The sequence below is a fragment of the Arvicola amphibius genome, chromosome 14, assembly GCF_903992535.2.
Source record: "Arvicola amphibius chromosome 14, mArvAmp1.2, whole genome shotgun sequence".
Lineage (NCBI taxonomy): Eukaryota > Metazoa > Chordata > Mammalia > Rodentia > Cricetidae > Arvicola > Arvicola amphibius.
The window spans coordinates 10057325-10079457 of NC_052060.1; the positions used below are offsets into that span (position 1 = coordinate 10057325).

The window sequence follows — 22133 nt, forward strand, 5'->3', positions numbered from 1 at the left end:
CATCTCAAAACCTAAGGCAGAGAGTGGTAGAGGAAGTGACGTCAGTCTCTGATGCAGCCATAGGTACGTGCACACGGCAGTGCACCTGCCTGCACAGGCATAGTATACAAGGTCAAAGACACAGTGGGACCCCGTTCTGCAACTTAGCAGAACTTTCTCCTCCCTGATGTCTCCAGGCTCCCGCTAATACCCCTCCTTTTTAGGAGAGCCTGAACTTCAAGACAATCTCCTTTCGAGGGACCCTGAAGCTCTCCCCCAGCACCAGCTGCAGCCCTCTTGACAGCCATGTAGAACTGTGTAAGCCTATGGTGATATATGATATGATAAGCAATAAAGATAAGAAGAAAATAGCCGGCTCCACCGATCAAAGCCAGCCAGCCCCTCACATGTGAGACAACACCTACTCTCGGCTGCTGGAAAAGCCAGTATTGAAAGATTTTACCTGTAATCACAGCACTTGTGGGAGGCTGAGGAAGGAAGACTGATTTCTAGTTTCAAGGCCAGCCTGGGCTACCTAGAAAGAACATGACTCAAAAAAAAAGTCACTCAGCAGGGGAGTGAGGGGCAGGGGGAGACCAGTTGGGGTGACTGTTAGGATCACGCTTCCATGTGCTTCCATGGCTGGGCAAATACAAGGCTGACGACGAAGGACGCCTCGGAGTCAGCCAGCCAGAAAGCAGCCAGGAGCAGGACAGCTATGTACATGTTAGAGATGATGTTTTCCTTTGACTTGGTTCTGAGACCTTTGGCCCAGTTTTCCCAAAGCAGGCAGAGGCCTCGATAAGCTGAGGCGGAGCTTCTGGAGGCTGGAGTCCTGAGACTTATAAAGCCCAGCCCACAAGTGCTGGGCATCTCTCCCAAGGTCCCCGGACTGCTCCTGGCTCTCTGCTGATACCCTAGCGATGCAGCGGCTTTTGGCTCCAGCCAGGAGGGTCCTCCAAGTGAGAAGAGTGTTGCAGGAAGCTTCGCTCACACCTGCTCTCCCGCTCTCAGCAGCCCAGCAGAGGTGAGTCGCCTGCGCTGAGGGTCAGACAAGCAGGCAGAGGACCTGTCAGAGAAATCACTAGAATCCCCGGCAAAAGCTGGTGAGGCTTGCACTCAGCCCTAAACACACAAGTTGGCTTCAAAGGAGCTCTGTTGTCTCTTTACTAGACAGTGCCTGCCAGCTGTTGAACTGGAAACATCCAAATCTAAGTCTCTGATGTGGGTTCTTTAGGAAAAACAGCATCCGTTCCTATGCCAGCTGGAGGAGGCAGCAGACCTCTTCCGGAACCCGCGGCTGCAACCTTACCTCAACTGCTCACTTTAGCTCAGGGGCAGCAAGACCTAAAACGTACCAAAAAGAGGAAGCTGTGTTTCTCCATGCTTCAGTTTTATGAGATGAAATATAGAAGGGGTGTGTGTGTGTGTGTGTGTGTGTGTGTGTGTGTGTGTAGGGGGTACATGGGCTTGTGCAAGAAGAACACTCATGCCTCAATTCTTTGTAAACACCCTTTAGTCTGGTCCAAGTACTTGTGGTTGCCCAGATCTAACGGGATACAGCTGTGCTTCGTGCTTTGGGTCCCCAGCTGCCCGTGAATTATTTTCTCCTTTCCTCGCCGCCCACTGAGATCAGAGTCCCAAGGCTTCCCTTCACTTATACTCATGAACACGGAATATTTAGGAAAGCCCTTTGCTCTCGTCTCTTCTTCCCTTGCCTGCTCTCCAGGGAGCCTGATATAGGTGTGGAGGAGAGGCGACAATGCCCTTCACCTTTTTCTTTTCTTTATGACCCCGCCATCATCTCGACTCTCCCACCCCTTGCAAAACTCCTGGATTTCAATCGAATATTCCAGTTCAGAATCTAGCTTGTTTCTGCATCTGTGAGGAAGTGGTAGACATGATTTACTAATTTCAGGTCTGAATAAGGGTGATCATTCATGGCCTCCTTTTTGAGATAGGATCTCTCTATATGGCCTTGACTGACCTAAAACTCACTAGGTAAATCTTGACTGATCTAGAACTCACTATGTAGAAAAGGCTGGTCTTGAACTCATAAAGATACATCTGCCTTTGCCTCCAGAGCACTGGGATTACAGACAGGTATGTGCCACCAGCCACCATACCTGGCACAGACTTTCCCTAAGCAGCAGTGGATCACTGCCCAAGCCTCCTTCCTCATCAACGCTCTGTGGCTTCCTTGGCTCGTGCTCTGGAATCCTTGTTCACATTTCCCTTTTGGTGGCCTCGTGGTTAACCCAATGCTCGCTGCCTGAACTACTAATGTCCTTCCAGGTCATTTTTGCTGTAGATCGCCTCTAATACAACCAGTATCACTTTTAAGCCCGCCCCAGAATAATTGCCACCCCAGCATCTGCTTCCCTGCCCCGATATTAAACGCCCAGGTCTCCATGTTTCTCACCCATAATCTCCCTGCTACCCTACACACTCTCCTCTGTGAAGGCTTCCTAGCCTGCTCACACAGCCCTACTGTGGCCACTGCCCCTCCACCCCGTCCAGTCCTTCACTGACAGAAAAACCACTCTTCCATCACTCAAGAGTGACCTTGGGGGCTGGTGAGGTGGCTCCTTGGGTAAAGAGGTCTTAAGTTCAGTCCCCAGAATGTACATGGCATAGGAAGAGAACAAACTCCTGAAATTTGTGTTCGGACTGCCACACATGTACTGTGGCACATGTAATCCCCCCCCCCAGGGGGCAACATTTGAAAAACATAAACAAAGGAAACAAGGTTGACCTCAGATTTAGCCTCTGCTACGAAGCTCTCCTTATTTTGCCTACTCAGAGAGTCTCTGTTTCCCTTGCCCTACATGATTTTTCCTGTATCCCTTTCATGGTCCACATCCCCCTCTAGTTTTGGCAACTTAACTATAGCCATGCTCTTTCCTGCCCTGCCCTCTTCTCTGTGTAACGCCTTCACACACCACCACCCTTCTCTGCACGATGCTGAGCATGGGTGGCGACCATGGGTGCCGAGCATGGGATAGTTAGCTGTGAACTCACAGGGAAGCAGGAAGGATGAAGTGAATTAGAGCTTGGTGCAGATTCTTGCGCTAGGCAGCAAGAACAAGCAACTTTAAATTCAATGCAATTATCATCCTTGGAGAAAGCACAGGATGGGGACTCTTAACCAAGTGCCCGGGTGCTCCTGGAAGCCTTTGTGCAGTAACTTTAATCTCCAAGGCTCTGAAATCCACCTCCAGAAAAATCTCTACCAAGAAGATAAGGAGAGTTCCTGGTTCTCTGAACTTCTCGCTGGATCTTGTCTTTATGAGAAGCGAGGGAGGCAGTCAGTCCGGATGAGGCAGAAAAGAGGCACGAACCTGAAGGGAAAGTAGCCACGCTGGCAGCTCCAAACACTAGCTAACCATTAGCTCCTGGTCCTGGGGATGCTCCCTCATAAATATTTGAAAGTTCAAACTCCAGTTATTTGGAGGGCACCAAATAATGAAGTTAGCTCCTGCCCTCTTCCCATCAGAGACCAATGAGGCTAACCGCTCTGCTTTGGTATCTCTTGACTGTAGGATGCTCTTTTGTCTCACTGGGGTCTGTAAAGGTGACTCTTCATGGGAGAATTTTGGGACCTCAGAGATGCAGGTGGGGAGGGGCACTCAATAAGAGCCAGAGTTTCTGTGGTACAGAGAAAACTTTGTAAGTCGGGTGCCCAAGGCAACAACTAGACAGTATTTCTAAGACAAGAAACACTGGGGAATTGCTTCACTAGAGTTTATAGTGAAGAAGGGCACTGGCTTCAGATCCTGTAGGAAGGGCGCTTGCAGCTCAGAAGGGAAACTGCCCACTTTCACCAGAGGAGGGAGACAGGAAAGAAAGAAAATCTCTCCTCCCTCTGTGCTCCCACGGGTTGGCCTGCTCCACTACACAAGGAGCTATAAAATGCCTGCCCCTCTGTGGGCACAAAGGGTTTCTGCCTCAGTCTCTGGTGAGTCAGCTCTGCATGGGGATTGTCTGATAAATACTGAAAAGTCCCAATCATAAGAAAACAGACAGACTGGAAGTTAAGGAAAAACTTCCTTTAAAAGTAGAAAAATGACCTGGGTGTATTGGCCCACATTTGCAATCTCAGCACTCCAGAGGCTAAGGCAAGAAGGTCATGAGTTCAAGGCCAGCTTGGGCTATGTGGTGAGCCTTTGTCTCAAAACAAAACAAACACAGCAACAAGCGGGAAAAGGATCTGTGTGTTCATGTGTGGTAGAAGAGAGGAGAGAGGAAGACGGTGAGAGAGGTACATGTAAAGACAGTCAAGGTTTCTAGATTATTCCAAGAGCTTTTACCATATGTGAAAATAAAACATCAGAATCACAACAGCTCGAATGGATGGAGACAGTAACAGAGCCGATCTCAGAAAGGGATTGCGCTTTTCTACAGGTAGTTGGGTGTACTCTTTTTTTTTTTTTTTTTTTTTTTTTTTTTTTTTTTTTTTTTTTGGTTTTTCGAGACAGGGTTTCCCTGTAGTTTCTAGAGCCTGTCCTGGAACTAGCTCTTGTAGACCAGGCTGGCCTCGAACTCAGAGATCCGCCTGCCTCTGCCTCCCGAGTGCTGGGATTAAAGGCGTGCGCCACCACCGCCCGGCTGGGTGTACTCTTTTTAATAGGGTCACAATAACTGTCCATACTTATGGGTATGGTGTGACATTTAAGCGCTCATATGTGTGTGTGTGTGTGTGTGTGTGCACGCGCACACACACACACAACTCACTACTTTGAAGTAATTAATTACTCTCAATCATGATGATCCTGCTGTATCATAGGGCACTGAAAGTTACTTCTGGGACTGGAGAGATGGTTCAGTGGTTAAGAGCACTGGCTGCTCTTCCAGAGGCTCAGGGTTTAATTCCCAGCATCCACATGGCAGCTCACAGCTGTCTGTAACTTTAGTTCTAGTTCCAGTGGCTTCAATACCCTCATACATAATATATATATAGGCAAAACACCAATGCACATAAAATACAAATAAATAAATTATTAAAAAAAAAGAAAGTTACTTCTGGGTGAGGATGTGGTTCAGTGCGTTTGCCTCAAATGTCCCGCATTTCTGTCCCAGCACCATGGAATAAAGCAAAGCAAAAACTGAAACTTACTTCTCCCATGCAGCTGCACCCCTGTGCACAGCAGCCGTCCTCTCCCTGTCTCTCCTTGTCCTTACCCTACCCCAGGCTTTTGTATCAATATTCTAGTCGCTACTGCTTTGAGGTTGATGTCTTAGCTACCACCTGTGAGCAAGAACATGCAATATTTGACTTTCTCTGCCTAATGTATGTCCCATCCATGTTACTGCAGCAACAGAATTTAATCTTCATGGCTAAATCATATTCCAGCATGTATATATGTTTGTACGCACATTCATCTGTCAGCGGACAATACAAAAGGATTCTCTATTGTGGTTCTGGTCAATAGGTTATGCAATAAGTGTGCAAGTGTCTACTGGGTGTGACATGCAATTTGTCTGTTCAGTTCTGTTCCTTTGGCTATGTACCCGGTATTGAGATTCTTGGATCAGGTGGTAGATCTCTTCTGAGTTTTGGTAGTAAAACTGTACAGTTTCCATGTGGCTGTATCAATTCATGCTCCCATTATCTCTGTATGAAAGGCTTTTCTTTAAAAAAAATTGTGTGTGTGTGTGTGTGTGTGTGAGAGAGAGAGAGAGAGAGAGAGAGAGAGAGAGAGAGAGAGATATGCGAGGTGTGTGTGTCATGGCACATATGTGGCAGTCAGAAGGCAACTCCCAGGGGTTGCCGTGTGTGTTACTGCCCTGTGGGTTTACAGTCTGTCTTCAGGGGAGAGGCGGAAAGGCGCCTTCCCCTCACTGAGCCATCTCGCCAGCCCTGAGAGTTTCCTTTCTCTGCAGCCCTCCCTGCATTGGCTGCTCATATCCTTATAGAGCCGTTTTAACTCTATAAGGTCCATCTTGGACCTTTGCTCCGCATCTCCCTGCTGAGGTGTGAGGTTGCCTGTGTTTGCACCTGTTCTCTATATGTACATACTCTCTCAAAAAACGTGATTCAGGTGTTGGCCTATTTAAAAACAGAAATATTTGGATTTTTGTTGTCAAGTTGTTTCAGTCCTGAGAGTTGCACCCTTCAAATGAACAGATTGTAAGAATTTCCTCCCATAGGAGGTTATCTTTATTCTCATATCATTCCTTGTGCCGTTCAGAAGTATGTTCCATTTTAAATAATCACATTTGCCTTGATCCAGGACAGGAGTTCTTAAAAAGTATTTGAAGGACTAACGAGATGGTTTGGCAGGTAAAGCTGATAAGTCTGATGACCTAAGTTCCCAAAGCCCACATTGTGGAAGGAGAGGACATCCACAGTTGCCCTTTGATGCCCACACACATACATAAGTAAGTACATACATAAATAGATAGGTCAGTAATATAAAAGCAGGGAAACTGAAGGAAAGGATCATGAATTTGAGTTTGATCTAAGCAACCTAGTGACTCCAGTCCAGGCTCCATAGTGAAATCACATCTCAAATCAAATCAAATCAAAACAAGACGAATCTTTACCCACCTACATTAGCATGTGTCCTGCATTTCCTTCCAGTAGATTCATGATTTTAAGTCCTACATTCGGGTCTCTCACCCACTTTCAATTTATCTTTGTATGGAAAAAGTCAGGGCTCTGTTCTCCTGTGGGTGGGTAGCTCGTTTCCTCAACAGCACTCATTGGAGAGGTTCATTTCTTCAAGGCGTATTCTTGACGCCTTTGCAGAAACTCAGCTGACCAGGAAAAGTGTGAGTCTATTGATTCCGAGTTCTTTACTCTGCTCTGTTGGTCAATGTGTCTGTCTTTATTTCCGAGCTGTGTAGTTGGAGCTATTATAACTTCCTAGTGTGTGGTTGTTGCTTTGTCTGAGAAAGGTTCTGCTATATAAGAACTGGCCAACTGGACTTTGCTCAGTAGCCTAGGCTGGCTTCCTCCACACAACCTCCTGTCTCAGCCGCCTGTGTACTTGGATGGTGGGGTGCACATCAATGCCCAGATTTGCACCTTTTGAAGTCAAGTCTCCTAACACCTAACACCTTTGTTCATATACATACTTAAAAAAGAAAAAGAATATATATAGTAAGAGTATTCTTTTTCTTTTTTAAAAATTTGTGAGTGTGTGAGTTTAAATGCTCACATGTAAATGTGTGGATATGTGTTTGTGTGTGTGTGTGTGTGTGTGTGTGTGTGCACGTACCTTATAAAGAGGTCAGAGGTCAACACTGGATGTCTTCCACAATCTCTCTCCATTTTAATTTTTGAGACAGCATCTTTCACTGAACATGGAGATTTCTGATTGACTAGACTTGCTGGATAATGGGTCCCAATGCTGCTTCTGTATTCAACATGCTTAATTGATTAATTAAGCTAACGGCCTATCAGGGTGATTTATTATCTCAAGGACTACTTCTATTTCATTGTTCCTTTCATTGCTTTATTTTCTATTTTGTTTATTTCTGCTCCGCTTCTTGTTATTTCTTTCCTTCTCGTACTTCTGAGTTGGTTCTTACTTTTCTTGTTCCTCGTATTGCATCATGAAGTTGTTTATTACATTGCATCATTAAGTTGTTTATTCATAATCTGTTTGGCACAGACATGTTGCCATATGCTTCCTTCTAAGGGTTGGTTTTGCTGTGTCTCGTGGGCTTTGGAAAGTAACAGTTTCACCTGCATTGAGATTGTTGTCCAGAAACAGCAGCTGTTAGGTGGAATGTGCTGCCAACGTTTGTTTCATTCGTTTGGTCTATAGCCCAGGTCAACTCTATGGTTCCTTTGTTGACGGTCTGTCTCAGTGATCTATCTTATCTATTGATGAAAGTGGTGGTGGTGGTAAAATCCCCAGTTATATATTAGGATCTGTTTTTCCAGTTCTGTCTGAAGTCTTGCTTTATAGAATCCATGCCCATGCACTGAATGTATATGTATTTACAAGTATTTCCTCTTGCTGACTTTATCTACTATTTATTTATTTATCTATTTATTCCTCTTGCTGTCCATTTGTCATTAGACAGCAACTTCTTCATCTCTTTCTATAGACTTTATTTACAGTCTATCCTATCTGTCATGAGCATAAGTACTCCTGTTTGCATTGGGGGTTCTTTTTATGTATCTTTTCCATCCTGTCACTATTGGTTTATGTGTGTCTTCAGTAGTGATAAGTTTACTGTAGAGAGTGTATCAATAGGACTTGGTTGTAGTCCAAAGCCAATCTATATCTTTTAGATGGGATATTGGAGTGTCTTCTTTTTTTTAATACATGTTTTGCTGGCCATTGGTATGGCCTGTGCTCCTTCCTTTTCATGTTTATCACTGTGGTTAGATGGTTTTTTGTTCTGATAGATTTCTCTTTCTTCTTTTACATGTATCTGCTCTGCTATTGAGTTCTACATTTTCAGATGTCTTCATAGTGTAGTTATTGTCTGTCACCTCAGTGACAGAATTTTCATAAGCATTCTTTTAGAAGTTATTGGTCAGTGATGAATTCCCTGCTTTTTCTTATCTTGGAAAGACTTCATTTCTTCTTCATCTCTGAAGGATAGCTTTGCTGCATATAATATTCTTGGTTGGCAGTTCTTTTCTTTCAGAACTTTGAATATATCACCCCCTTCTCTACTATCCTGCATGGTTTCTGCTGGGAAATCTGCTGTTGAGCTAATGGACAGTTCCTTATATATCACTTGAGCTATTTCTTTTGCTGTTTTTGGAATTTCTATATTATGCTTTTCAATTTATTTATTTACTACGCGCATATACATGTATATGTGTATGCTGTGGATGCGTCTGTGCCACAGTGTGTGGGTGGAGGTCACAGGACAGTCTGGAGGAATTGTTTCTCTCCTTCCACTATGTAGATCTTAGGTCTTGAATTCAGGCTACTGGGTTGACAGCAAGTGTCCCTACTTGCTGAGCCGTTTTGCCAGGCCTGTCTTAACTCCGCGGTGCTTTGCTAAGTCTCATGGGCTTCCTTCATGCCTTTTCATCTCTGCTTTTTTTCATTGGATTAATTTTTAAAAAGCATGCCTTCTGTATGCTCAGAAGCTGTCTCTTTTGCCTGCTCAAGTGTATTTTTATGACAGTTATTACTATTCTCCGAGTTGAAGAACATAATAACTGTCACTCCCTAACGACCAAGCGTTGAAATATACGAGCCTATGGCAGCCATATATTCTTATTCAAACCACCACCCCTGTAATCCCAATACTTAGGAGATAGAGTCAGCAGAATCCAGAAAAAACTAGCCTGCCTGGGTTAAAATGAGAGACCCTGACTCACAAATCTCAAATCCAAAACAACAACAAAAGACACACGTGTAAACAAAACAAAACAAGCTCTTAGCAGTTAAAAATAATAAACAGAGAACAGGTATAAAGGCTTTTGTTTTTTTGTTACTCTTCCTTTTGCTACGACAGGATATCCTAACAGAAGCAACTTGAGGGAGGAAGCATTTATTTTGGTTCACAGTTTTAGGGTTCAGTTTACCGTGGTTGGGGAGGTCACAGTGACAGGAGCCTGAGACAGTCAGGAGTCAGAGGACACGGAGTAGTTGTGCTCAGCTTGCTTCTTCCTCTTCATACAGCCTAGGACCCAACCCAGGGGAAAGCGCCGCACTCCTCCAGGGTGGGCTGTTGGAGCCTGGTCCAACAAAGTCAGCCAGGGTACATGGAAGCGGGTGTGAGGTTGAAAGAAATTGAGACAGACAACACAGGATAGATTTGGGAGGTCAGTTTGGTAAATACCAACCAGCCCAGAGTTTATTTTAGAACTTGCTCTTACACCCGTTGAAGGCAGAACAAAGAGCGGCACACAGTCGGTCAAAGAACCCCCCCCCACCCCCGCGCTGTCCTTGGAGAAAGCTCATGCAGTTTTTAATCTGGACGTGCCTTAGGCTGGCATTTACCAGCCTGTGTCTTGTTAGATAATGTGTTCTTTTTTTATGGGCAAAATGCTCTTTCCCATGGGCTTAATCAAAACATTTTTTTTACAGTTCTCAAGGAGAGTGAAACAAGCAAGCTTGAACTCAATGACTTATAAGTCAGAAATAGACTCCAGATGGAAACTGAGTCACGTGTGGGTTACCACAGTGGACCTTCCCATCTCAATTAAACCGTCAAGATAATCCCCTATAGGCAGGCCTGAAAGCTAACCTACTCACACAAAGATCCCTCACAGATGTGTCTGGAGGTTTGTCTCCCAGGCCTTCCCAGATCCTGACGGCTTGATCATCAACACTGACGTTACACTCTGAGAGTCTAGACAGACTGCCATGCAAAGAGCGATCACAGAACTAGCGTGGTATGCGATTAGGATTGAGGATGAGTTAAAGGATGAAAGGGTCAAGTCAACAGATACAACTACTAAATATTTACTCCCTTGCTAACACAGCTTCAAAACTTATTAAAGCATGAATAAAATAATTACCCCATTATTGCTTTCGCGGCAACTGTCAAAAGACCACTAGTGGATTTACAGCTGTTATTTTAACCACAGGTTTTTCACGATCCCTCCTGCTCCCCTGGCCAAAACAGACACTTGGCCGAAAGATGTGGGCATCCTTGCCCTGGAGGTCTACTTTCCAGCCCAATACGTGGACCAGACTGACCTGGAGAAGTTCAACAATGTGGAAGCAGGGAAGTATACAGTGGGCTTGGGCCAGACCCGAATGGGCTTCTGCTCGGTCCAGGAGGACATCAACTCCCTGTGTCTGACAGTGGTGCAGAGGCTGATGGAGCGCACGAAGCTGCCGTGGGATGCTGTGGGCCGCCTGGAAGTGGGCACGGAGACCATCATTGACAAATCCAAGGCTGTGAAGACCGTGCTCATGGAACTCTTCCAGGATTCAGGCAACACCGACATTGAGGGCATAGATACCACCAACGCCTGCTATGGTGGCACTGCCTCCCTCTTCAACGCTGCCAACTGGATGGAGTCCAGCTACTGGGATGGTATGTGTTTCTGGGACATTACAGAAGTTGGGTTCTTAGAGTAGAGGCCGAACGCTATGTTCTGCTTGTCAGCTCTCCAGAGGGCTTTATCCTGGGAAGGAAGGGAAAGGCAATTTATTTCTACAGCTGCTGCTATTGCCCAACAAAAACAGTGAGAACATCCAGGTAGATGTTCGTGCGGCCGTTCATTTACTCTGTGCATTATCCCGTGGCGTGAGTCCTGCACCTGATCATAGAGGAGAAAATGAAATGACCAGTGTCTCACTGTTTCAGTTACTTGTCTTGCGTCTGAGTTGCAGAGATTTTAGCTCACTGCCATCATTGCAGGAAGCATGGCGGCATGCAAACAGACATGGTGCTGGAGATTTAGCTGAGAGTTCTACATCCAGATCTATAGGCAGAAGGAAGAAAAAAGATTTGAGGCCTAGCTGGAGCTTTTGTAACCTCAAAGTTCACCCCAAAGACTCTCTCCTCCCAAAAGGTCACATCTCCCAACCCTTTCAAACAGTGCCACTCCCTGGTGACTAAGCGTTCAAATACATGGATCTATAGGGTCATTCTTAGTCAAACCAACACATTAACCTCCCAGAGCCTCCAAGCTCTTGTTTGCCTTTCTGCCTTTCAGGGCTGAGGACAGAACTGAATGAAGTACTGACTGGAGTGTGAGGGGACTTGGCGGTTTCCATAGTTACTGAGTTTGAAACTAGGCCAAAAAGCACAGAAAAACAAAGTGAATACTAATTACAAAATCAATTTTAAGGTCCTGATGTGGCGATGGATCCTAGGGAATATACAGCCCAACATTCTTTGCTTTAAGTAAAGAGACCAGAACTGCAGTGAGGGCTCAATGGTTAAAGTACTTGCAGGGCAAGCAGGAGGACTGGGGTTTGGATCCTGGATCCCAAGTTAAAGCTGGGTGGGCGTGCATGAGAAGAAAAGAGACTGAGCTGTATAAAAATGAGGGGGCTGGCAAGATGTCTCTTTAGGTGAGGGTGCTCGCTGCCAAGCCTGGTGATCTGAGTTAGTCCCAGGCCCCAAGAGAAGGAAGGAGAGAATGCTATCGAGTTGTCCTCTTGTTTCCTTTTGGCATGACTTTTTTAAAGGAAGGAAAATAGATTTTTGAAAAACTTAATCATAAAAATGTTGGCATTCAAAGGCACACACTGAAATTAACCAGACTCAAAGGCTATTCAACTTGATGGAGTTCTCTACAGCTAGAAGAGCCACTCGGAACAGACTCTGTAGATTTTCTACTTCCACAGTTGAAAGTATTTTTATGCATGTATCCACTACCAAAACCAGAAACTCCAAGAGGGAGTTAGAACTAAAAAAAAGAATTTTCTTTTTAACTCATGACCAGCACCTGCATTCGGTCCTTCATCTGCTGCAGAACAATCGTTTTGTACGCTGTGAATTTTTCTGCGCATTTGTTTGCATACAGACAAATATTATTAACTAAATTCCACATCTGAGAGAAAACTGAAAAGGTTTGCATCCCGATAAATCTCTCCACCGATGCAATAATCCAAATCAGACTAAATCAAACCAAATTAGAAAAAGCCCAGGTTGAACGGATGCCAGCACTTCTGGGTTGGCATTCCATCCCCAGAGAGGAGATGGGGAAGGAAGACTGAGAAACCACGTGCTTGTTCTCTGTGGGGACAGTTTAAATACTCTGTGGGAGTGGTCTTGAGCAACTCTGGGGAGGGGTCACACTTTGTGGAGTCTAGACTGAGGCAACTCCAAGGGGAGGGGCTAGGGATGAAACTTTTTACCCAAACATTCCAGACTCTTTGGACGACTTATTAATGCCAGGGGTTGCGGGTGACACTTCCAATCAAGCAAAAACATGTGTCTTTTTCTTTCTGAAATTGTGTGACCTTGTTTAATATTATACATTTTAAGTCCATCCGTTTTCCTGCAAACGTCGTGATTTTGTTTTTCTTTTAGGCTGAATAATGTCCTATTTTATATACAAAAATTTCCTTTATCCACTCAGCTATTGAGGACAATTAGGGTGATTCCTTTTCTTTGCCACAGAGAATAATGCAGCAGTAGACGTGAGGTGCAGATACCTCTGTGGAAGGGTGTGGAGTTCTCTGGATATACAATCAGGAGCGGAACAGTTAGCTGATATGCTAGTTCTGTCCTTACTTTTTGAGAAATCTCCAAACTTATTTCCACAGCAGCTGTATTAATTTGAAGCCCCGCCAACACTGAATAAGTGTTCCTCTCTCTCCGCAATGTCTCCAGCATTTATTGGTAGATTTATTGACGATGGACATTATGACTGGGGTGCTAAGGTGGCATCTCAAAGTCTACCTGATGGCTAGAAATATGGAACACTTGAAACAACAGTTGGCCACTTGTTTTTGAAAAGTGTCTATTCCGTTCATATGCTCAGTTGTTGACTGGGGCTTAATTTCCTTGGTATATAATTTCTGCATTTTTTTGGTAAATTCTTGATAGTGGCTTACTATCTGGAGCTTAGCTGATAAAGATTTTCTTCCAGGCTGTATGAATATTTTTTGTCATTTTTCTGTTACACGGATTGTCTTTTTTTTTTTTTTTCGGTTTTTCGAGACAGGGTTTCCCTGTAGTTTCTAGAGCCTGTCCTGGAGCTAGCTCTTGTAGACCAGGCTGGCCTCGAACTCAGAGATCCGCCTGCCTCTGCCTCCCGAGTGCTGGGATTAAAGGCGTGCGCCACCACCGCCTGACATGGATTGTCTTTTTTAAACAAGACTTTTGTAATGAAGGGAAATAGTTTTCTGTTGGTTATACATATTGAAAATACTCTTCGGTTTGTCTTTTGATTTTGTCTCTCCCTAGAGATTTGGTTTTTACAGTTGAATTTAAAGATCTTTTCCTTAATGATGTCTAAGTGCTTTTCTATATAGTTTCTGAAATTTTCATATTAAGAGGAAAAAAATGGATACGTACAAAAATGTTATTTTATTCTCCAGTGGCGCACATGTACAGTGTGAAGGAAAACCCTAATACTTTCTCTTGGGGTTGTTATAACTAGTGAGAGGAGGCCCTTGGACTTCATAAAGGAGTTGGCCTCCTGATCCTCAAAACTTCATCTTACAGTTTAATATCTTACCTCGATTCCTTCCTTTTTTGAGGAGCCCATCGCTAGGTTGTGGCTCAGTGGGAGAGTGCTTGCTTGCCTAGCATGCTCAAAGGCTTGGCTCAACCCGTAGCAGTACCAAAACGCAAGGGGGAGAGGGTCCAGTCAGAACAGGGTTTAAATTTCAAATTCCACATCACCTAAGTCAATAATTCTCAACCTTCCTAAGGCTGTGACCCTTTAATACAGTTCCTCATGTTGTGATGACACCAACCATAAGATAATTTTTGTTGCTATTTTATAACTGTAATTTTGCTAGACTGTTATGAATCATAATGTAAATATCTATGTTTTCCAATGGTCTTAGGTTCATTTGTTCGCAAAGGGGTCACGACCCACAGGTCAAGAACCATGGCATTAGCTGAATGTTCCAGATAAGTTTCCCAGGAGGCAGTGTCTTCAGTCAGACATGTTAGCCTAGCCTTCTGCCTCCCGATGCCTTGTCCTTCCATGGTTTAGCAGACACATGAATACGTAGGTGCTATAAGTTGGTTGATACAAACCTAAACTGTCTCCACAAGTGCCAGTTAACAGAGCTTTAAGTGACTTTGGAAATGGAATCCTGGCCAGACATGGTGGCTCTAATTTGTCATCAGCCACTTACCGAGGCAGGAAGATCTTGAATTTGATCCAACCTGGGGTATGCAATGAGACCATGTCTCAAAAACACTACGAAGAGGTAGGGAAAATGAATGGCTCCGCAGCTAAGAGCACTTGTTATTGCCGAGGACCTGGGTTCAGTTCCCCGTCCCCGCATGGAGGCTCACAACTACCTATAACCCCATTTCCAGAGTGTTCAACCACTTCTTCTGACCTCTATGGGGACCAGGCATACACACAGTGCAGACACATGCATGCAGGCAAAACACTTATACACATAGACTAAATAAATCTAAAAAACAAAGCTTAAACCTAAAAGTAGAAACAAAATTTTGAAAAAAATAAATAATTCTAGGGGCCAGCAATATGGTTCGGTGGGTAAAGGGGCTTGCAACCAAGCCTAATGACCTGTGTTCCTTCCCCAGAACCCATGTAGTGACACCTGACTCACGCAAGTTGCTCTCTGACTCCCACATGTTTTTTGTACTGTCTTGTAGACATGCAAACATGCATTCACTTAAAAATTACACCAAAAGTCGGGAGGTGGTAGCTCACGCCTTTAATCCCAGCACTTGGGAGGCAGAGGCAGGTGGATCTCTGTGAGCTTGAGGCCAGCCTGGTCTACAAAGTGAGTGCCAGAACTGTTACACAGAGAAACCTAGTCTTGAATAACCAAAAAAATGCATAAAAATTTTAAATGCAGCCGGGCGGTGGTGGCGCACGCCTTTAATCCCAGCACTTGGGAGGCAGAGGCAGGCGGATCTCTGAGTTTGAGGCCAGCCTGGTCTACAAGAGCTAGTTCCAGGACAGGCTCCAAAGCCACAGAGAAACCCTGTCTCGAAAAATAAAAATAAAAAATAAAAAAAATTTAAATGCAATTCATATATATGATTCTGAGTGAGTGAGGATTCCATAGTGAGACTATAGGGGCACTGAGCACTGAATTTATATTTCAAATGCAAATGGATAGTGGGTGTCACTAGAGTTTATGTGTGCTATTTTATCTTATTTTAGGTCTGGTTCCATCTATTACCAGTATACAAAACTGTGCTCGGCACACAGCTGACCCTCTCTACTCCAGGTTTGGCAGTGACGTCTGACGGTCTGTCTTTGCAGGTCGCTATGCCCTCGTGGTCTGCGGTGATATTGCCGTCTACCCAAATGGCAACGCCCGGCCGACAGGTGGCGCTGGAGCTGTGGCAATGCTGATTGGGCCCAAGGCTCCTCTAGTGCTGGAGCAAGGTTCGTAATAAACATTCCCAAGAGGCTGCAGGCGGTACATTCACATCATCGATCCTAATCCCAAACTGTCGCACACACTCCTCAGGGCCGGGGGATGGTGGTGGTTCTTCTCTCAAAATCTGGCCTGGGGAGCAGCTGCTCAAGGCGGAGAGAGAAGCCAGAATCTGTGGTTTCATCGTGCCGGGCGGGGGCGCGGACAGTGTATAGAGCGGGCCTGCCAAATGCGGGTCGTAGGGATCCATGGTGAAACTAGCGGTGAAAGAAGACATTCAGCCATAAAAGTCAGGCTTGGAGAATTCCGGCATAGGTGGCAGAACAAAGCAAGAGTCTCTTTTCTCACGGTCTCGCTCATCCTTTCTGCTTGAGGTGGCCTGTGTGAGAGGCGGTCTCTGAAATCATCTGTGCCTTCCGCAGGGCTGAGGGGAACCCACATGGAGAACGTCTATGACTTCTACAAACCAAACTTGGCCTCAGAATACCCACTGGTGGATGGAAAGCTTTCCATCCAGTGCTACATGCGGGCCTTGGATCGGTGCTACGCAGCCTACCGCAAGAAAATCCAGAACCAGTGGAAGCAAGGTAAGGGGTTGGGAGGGCAGAAAGCGGGTTCCGCTACTCATGGCCAAGAGTCTTCCTTTATCTTTCCCTGGGGGGAGCACTTTGTAAGGCCTGTGGGAGGAGTGAGACAATGTGTAGAGGAATGAACGAGAGAGCCACACATGAGTCTGCTGGGAGTGGAACACATTCCTTCAGGAAGCTGAGCCTCTGGGCATCGTCACATCCGGGAGGGAGGATCTATCTTCGTAGCTCATTGTCACACCGCCTCTCACCCCTCCATCTTCTTTTCTAGCTGGAAATAACCAGCCTTTCACCCTGGATGACGTGCAATATATGATCTTCCACACACCCTTTTGCAAGATGGTCCAGAAATCCCTGGCTCGGCTGATGTTCAATGACTTCCTGTCATCCAGTGGTGACACACAGAACAACTTATACAAGGGGCTGGAGGCCTTCAGGTGGGTCTTCTTTAAGTGGAAGGCTTGGGAGGCATGAGCGAGGAGGCTCCCTCACACCTCGGATGTGGACTTCCCTCCATGAGAAGCTGCTGGCAGCCCTCCACAAAGCAGAAAGGATGCTAAGCCTTTCTTTCAATAGAGGGAAGGGATGGGGCAGCTCTGCAGGGGCTCTGCGTGTATTAGGTGAGGAGAAGATTTTAAAAAAAGAACGAAAGCCAAGTAGGATATATGGTTATGGATTTGGTTTCTAGTTTTCTAATGAACTATAGAAGTGTGCGTAGATGCCACAATGAAGTGTGTGTAAATGCTGTCTCAGTCGACAGGAATGTGACTTTGAGCTCTACAGACATTTCAGTTTTGTAATAAAAACCATGCACCTCAGAGCTTTTTTCTCTCCTGCCATGTTCCTGGCCTTCTTGTCTTGTCAACTCTCATGTGACATCTTGCTCTACCTCACAGGGGTCTAAAACTGGAAGAAACCTACACCAACAAGGAGGTAGACAAGGCAATATTGAAGGCCTCCCTGGACATATTCAACAAGAAAACCAAGGCCTCGCTTTACCTGTCCACGAACAACGGGAACATGTACACCTCGTCCCTCTACGGGTGCCTGGCCTCCCTTCTCTCCCAGTGAGTACTGCCCCTCCCACCTGCTGCTTCCCATCCGTAAGCTGATAGGCCAACCAACGCTTGCTCCCTTCCATTGAAACATTTGGTTTGTTGAGAGATAGACTTTTACAATAAAGGGAGAGACAGAGGATGGAACTTGTCCCAGAGGTGGTTGGGGGGCAGGTTTGCTAGCTGTGTTGAACTTCTCCAGCGAGAACATGTATACTGGGGAATATGCCAGATTTACCCAGGCAGGAAGAAAATAGAACTTGCGGGGGTATCTTTATCTCACCTATTTAAAATCTCCATACTTAATACAGCATGGTGGATTAGAGGCTGGCTTCAGACCCCATAACTGGTTCTAGCCTGTTTACCACTTGTCTTGAAAACCAACTTCCTGGACCTGTATGAGCCTTGCTTTCTGTACTTGTGAAATATCTCTGTAACAATGGGCTGCTTTCCATAGTTCCTTTCTAGTCTTTGGTGATTTCTTACAGTATAAAATGTATTTAGATTGTAATCCACCCTCCATCGCATACTGCAACTCCCTGTGGACCACCATTTAGCTACCTTTTTTATTTTTATATAACTCACTGAATCCAGTTAGCGCTTCCTATATCGTATGGGTACAGGGTCATCCGCTGGAGCATAAGCTACCAAGGGCCACACCCTGAAGAAACCGACTCCCCTCCCTCAGCACCCGTCAACTACCAAGAGCTCTTCAATTAAGGATGAGGCAGCACGAGCCGTCTCTACCCATGCAGAAATTTTGATGGGCTTGGCCGTATGTAGGCAGCCAGAGTTGCAGCGTGTTCATGAGTGCAAAGGCCCTGACATGTCCAGGAGGCACGATTCTGCAGCAGTCCAACCTGACTTCTGGATCTCACAATCTTTCTTTTTCCTCTTCTGCGATTGTCCCTGAGGGGTGTGTGAGAGAGAAACACACACACACACACACACACACACACACACACAGAGAGAGAGAGAGAGAGAGAGAGAGAGAGAGAGAGAGAGAGAGAGGTATTCCCATCAGTGCCATAGTGACCCAAATGTTACTGGAGTAACCAACAGCTTTCTAATTGGACTTAAGGTCAGCTCCATAGGAGGGAACTCATGCCTGGTATTGCAAACTTGTCCAAGAACCCTAGGCCCTACACGAGAACCTACGATTACTTTGCTAAATAGACATGGTATCAAACACTCTTCTAAATACTTATCCATATGCTCATATATTAGTACAGCTCTCATCCCTGCCTCTTTGCAGTGGCTAGTGAGCAATGCAGAGATTAACAACTGGTCAAAGTAAGGAGGGTGATCGACTATGGGATGCTTTCCAGTTTTCATGAAAACTACCGTAAAACGTTACGATGCTCAGAAAGCGCTCAAATGCTGTTACCTGTACTGATTTTTCCTGTTCTGTGGTGTTTATAAGGAAACACTGCATATTATATAGAAAAGATACCTAGAGGTGAACTTGATCAAATTACTGATGGGGGATGCTCAGAAAACTGGGTCATAGGAATGTGTGCTAGCAAATGCCTGTACTCCCAGAACTGTGGAGACCTGGGGAGGGGAACCGTAGAGTTCAAGGTCAGCCTGGGCTACGTAGGTACGTACGTACGTACACACACACACACACACAGTCAAATGATTGCAATTGATTTGTGATCCCAGAGGGTAGATACATAGATTAACACACACACACACACACACACACACACACACATACATACATACATACATACACACACACAGAGCCAAATGATTGCAGTTAATTTGTGATCCCAGAGGGTAGATTCATAGATCCACAACACACACACATGCACACACACATGCACACACAAGCTGAACCATTGTTGTTAGTTTGGGAGTCCTGAGGGTTAGTCCACTGGTCTAATCTGCTATAGCCGGAAGCCTCTGCCCTCTGAGTTCTGCCTTCACGCTTTGGGCTGTGGCCGCTCTCGTTTTGGCAAAGCTTCTTCTGGTCCCACATCTGGATTCCACCAAAGGCAGGGCATGTGGAGCATACTTCTAGCTGTGTGAGGCGGGCAATGGTGAGAAAAGGCTGACACACAGAAGCTTTATATGAAGTGCAGATTACAATGCTGATGAGGATATTTTTTTCTCCACTTGCAGACACTCTGCCCAAGAATTGGCTGGCTCCAGGATTGGTGCCTTCTCCTACGGCTCAGGCTTAGCGGCGAGTTTCTTTTCTTTCCGAGTGGCCAAGGATGCCTCTCCAGGTGAGTCTCATCTTGTAGCAGGCACTCCCAAAACCGGACGACCCTGTGCTTCACCCCGGCTGAGGCTGCTGTCTTAACAGAGCTAAGCTGGGATTAAGAGCAAAGAAAAGTCCTGTGTAAGGTGAAATGCATGTGAGCACTTCCTCGACAGCAGAGGTAGACACACAAGGAAGCCTGTTAGACAAGGCAACAGGTCCTGAGGAATGGGCTGGCTGCCTAAAGGGAAGCTGATGGGCCTGGAACAGCCAGTGCCAGCTGACTGTGGTGTGACTGCTGTGACCAAGATCAGGCACCTAAGCACCATTGGGGGGGGGGGGTCAACCCCCAAACCCCGGCTGCCTATTAATACCAGCAACAATGACAACAGGATGTTTTAATATTGCTTCTGCTTCCCAGGTTCCCCTCTGGAGAAGCTGGTGTCTAGTGTGTCAGATCTGCCCAAACGTCTAGACTCCCGGAAGCGCATGTCCCCTGAAGAATTCACAGACATAATGAACCAAAGGGAGCAATTCTTCCACAAGGGTAAGGGGGCAGGCAGGAAGAGAGAAGAGAGCGATTCACCCCAGACTGCACATCAGTGTCTGGGAACCGTACGGGGGGGGGGGGGAGGGGGGTGTCAATCAGACCTCCAGGATGTGATGGGCCAGGGTCACAATTTTTATGATGTGCTTATGAGGCGAGACCTTGAGCAACTGAGCCATCTTCACAGACGGTCACTAACAGCCATGCAGACCTCAAGGACCAGGCCCAAAATGGCGGCTCCTCTGGCTCCTCTTCTATATAATTCTACCTTCCCCATGGTGTTCTAGGGGTGGTTTACAGCCCCCGGCAGCTCAGTCCGGAGTGCTTCCCTTGCGTCTGTGGGCGTTCCTACTACTGCGCTCTCCACTGCACGCCTGCGTCTCTCTTTGGTCTAAGTCCTGCTTCTTCTTCTGTGTCCCACAGTGAACTACTCACCACCTGGCGACACAAACAACCTCTTCCCAGGGACTTGGTACCTGGAGCGAGTAGATGAGATGCACCGCCGAAAGTATGCCCGGCGCCCTGTCTAGAGGAGGCGAGTGAGTTTGTCGGGCTCGTAGCCCGAAGGCCTGGGGTCTTCCTCTGGGTAGCAGACGCAGTTCTGAGTCTGTAATCACGTCAGAGACGGTCATAAGGAGTTGCAAACTGAGCTCCAGAAAATGGGTGGGAGGGGTCTCTGTCTTGGAAATCTGGATTGTGAAAGTCAGGTCTCTTTGAGTAAGTCTCCTAGAAGCTTGGTAAGTCAGAGCCCACAGGAGGAAGCAGACAGATGACTGCAGCATATTGTTAAAATGAGAATCAGAACGGAAAAAAAAAAAAAGACAAGAGAGAAGGCAGATCAGCCCTTTCCTTCCTAAGAGCCTAACAGCATCATGCCTCAAAACACAGAGCAGGGCTCCTGAGCTGTTCGCACTGAATCAAGAGCACCAAGCTAGGCTGACGTGGAGAATTAAGGTTGATATAGCAGTCCATGGAGCCAGTGTTCCGGCCATCCCACGCTGATCTCGCATCATAGGCTCCCTAGGCATGGTGGCTCAGAACTGGGAAGACAACAAGGGTACCAGGATCTCATTGAAGGGGTTAGGAGGGGTCTTGTATGCATAGCTGTCTCTGGCAAGGGGCAAGGCCTGGGGGCTGGGGAGCCCAGGGTGAGGGGTGACCAAATCTGTTTCTCTTCCCTACAGATTCATACAACAGTTCCTTGGGAATGGATCTGAGCTGCTGCCCAAAGAGTATCGGCATAAAATTCCACCCACAGCTAGCTGTAAATAATGAATAGACACGGTAGCCCCATAGGATCTGAGGTGAAGGACCACCACTGCCACTGGCTCATGCTGCTGTGGACCAGAGCTCCCCTGTGAAGAAGAATATGGGAGAAAGGGGGACCGCTGACCCCCATGGAAGCAGATCAGCCGTCTTCTCCCACATTCACACAGCCCCACCATTGGTTACAGCTCATTATCGGACTTCGATGCTGTTGCATTTTATGCTCATTACTTAAAGTTTCCCGAGAATGTCTAAATTTTGTATCTTGTTCTGAAATAATATATTGCAATAAAAATGAGGGAAGAGACGATGTACATTTTCTAGAAGTCAAGACCTTCGCAGAGAGCAGGGCACGCATCCCTTCACCCCACCCCTTCCACTCACGGGCTAATTCTCCACAAGTTTGTCCAATTCTGCCAAGGACTACGGCAGATACCAGGCAAATAAGGAAAGTTACACGGAGCTCCCCGTGCTCACTTCTCTATCCTACAGACACTATATCCAGGTAGGGCCTGCAGGTGCTCGGTACATCAAACCCCCTTGGCCTATGTGGGTCAG

At 46.1% G+C, this 22133-nt stretch overlaps 1 protein-coding gene across 2 annotated transcripts; it reads left to right on the forward strand.

Annotated features, from left to right (window-relative positions):
• Positions 1-845: 845 nt before the first annotated feature.
• Hmgcs2 (3-hydroxy-3-methylglutaryl-CoA synthase 2) lies at positions 846-21885 on the forward strand. 2 transcript variants are annotated; one of them, XM_038310952.2, is made up of 10 exons: positions 846-1006; positions 10493-10947; positions 15794-15919; positions 16334-16498; positions 16770-16935; positions 17395-17565; positions 19681-19787; positions 20184-20309; positions 20733-20848; positions 21494-21885. In XM_038310952.2, exons 1-9 carry the CDS (start codon positions 903-905, stop codon positions 20837-20839), a joined length of 1527 nt encoding a protein of 508 aa, XP_038166880.1. In that variant the 5' UTR covers positions 846-902; the 3' UTR covers positions 20840-20848; positions 21494-21885. The 2 variants fall into 2 exon arrangements, with proteins under 2 accessions (XP_038166880.1, XP_038166881.1); XM_038310953.2 differs by having other exon boundaries at positions 20733-20844.
• The last annotated feature ends 248 nt before the right edge of the window (positions 21886-22133 follow it).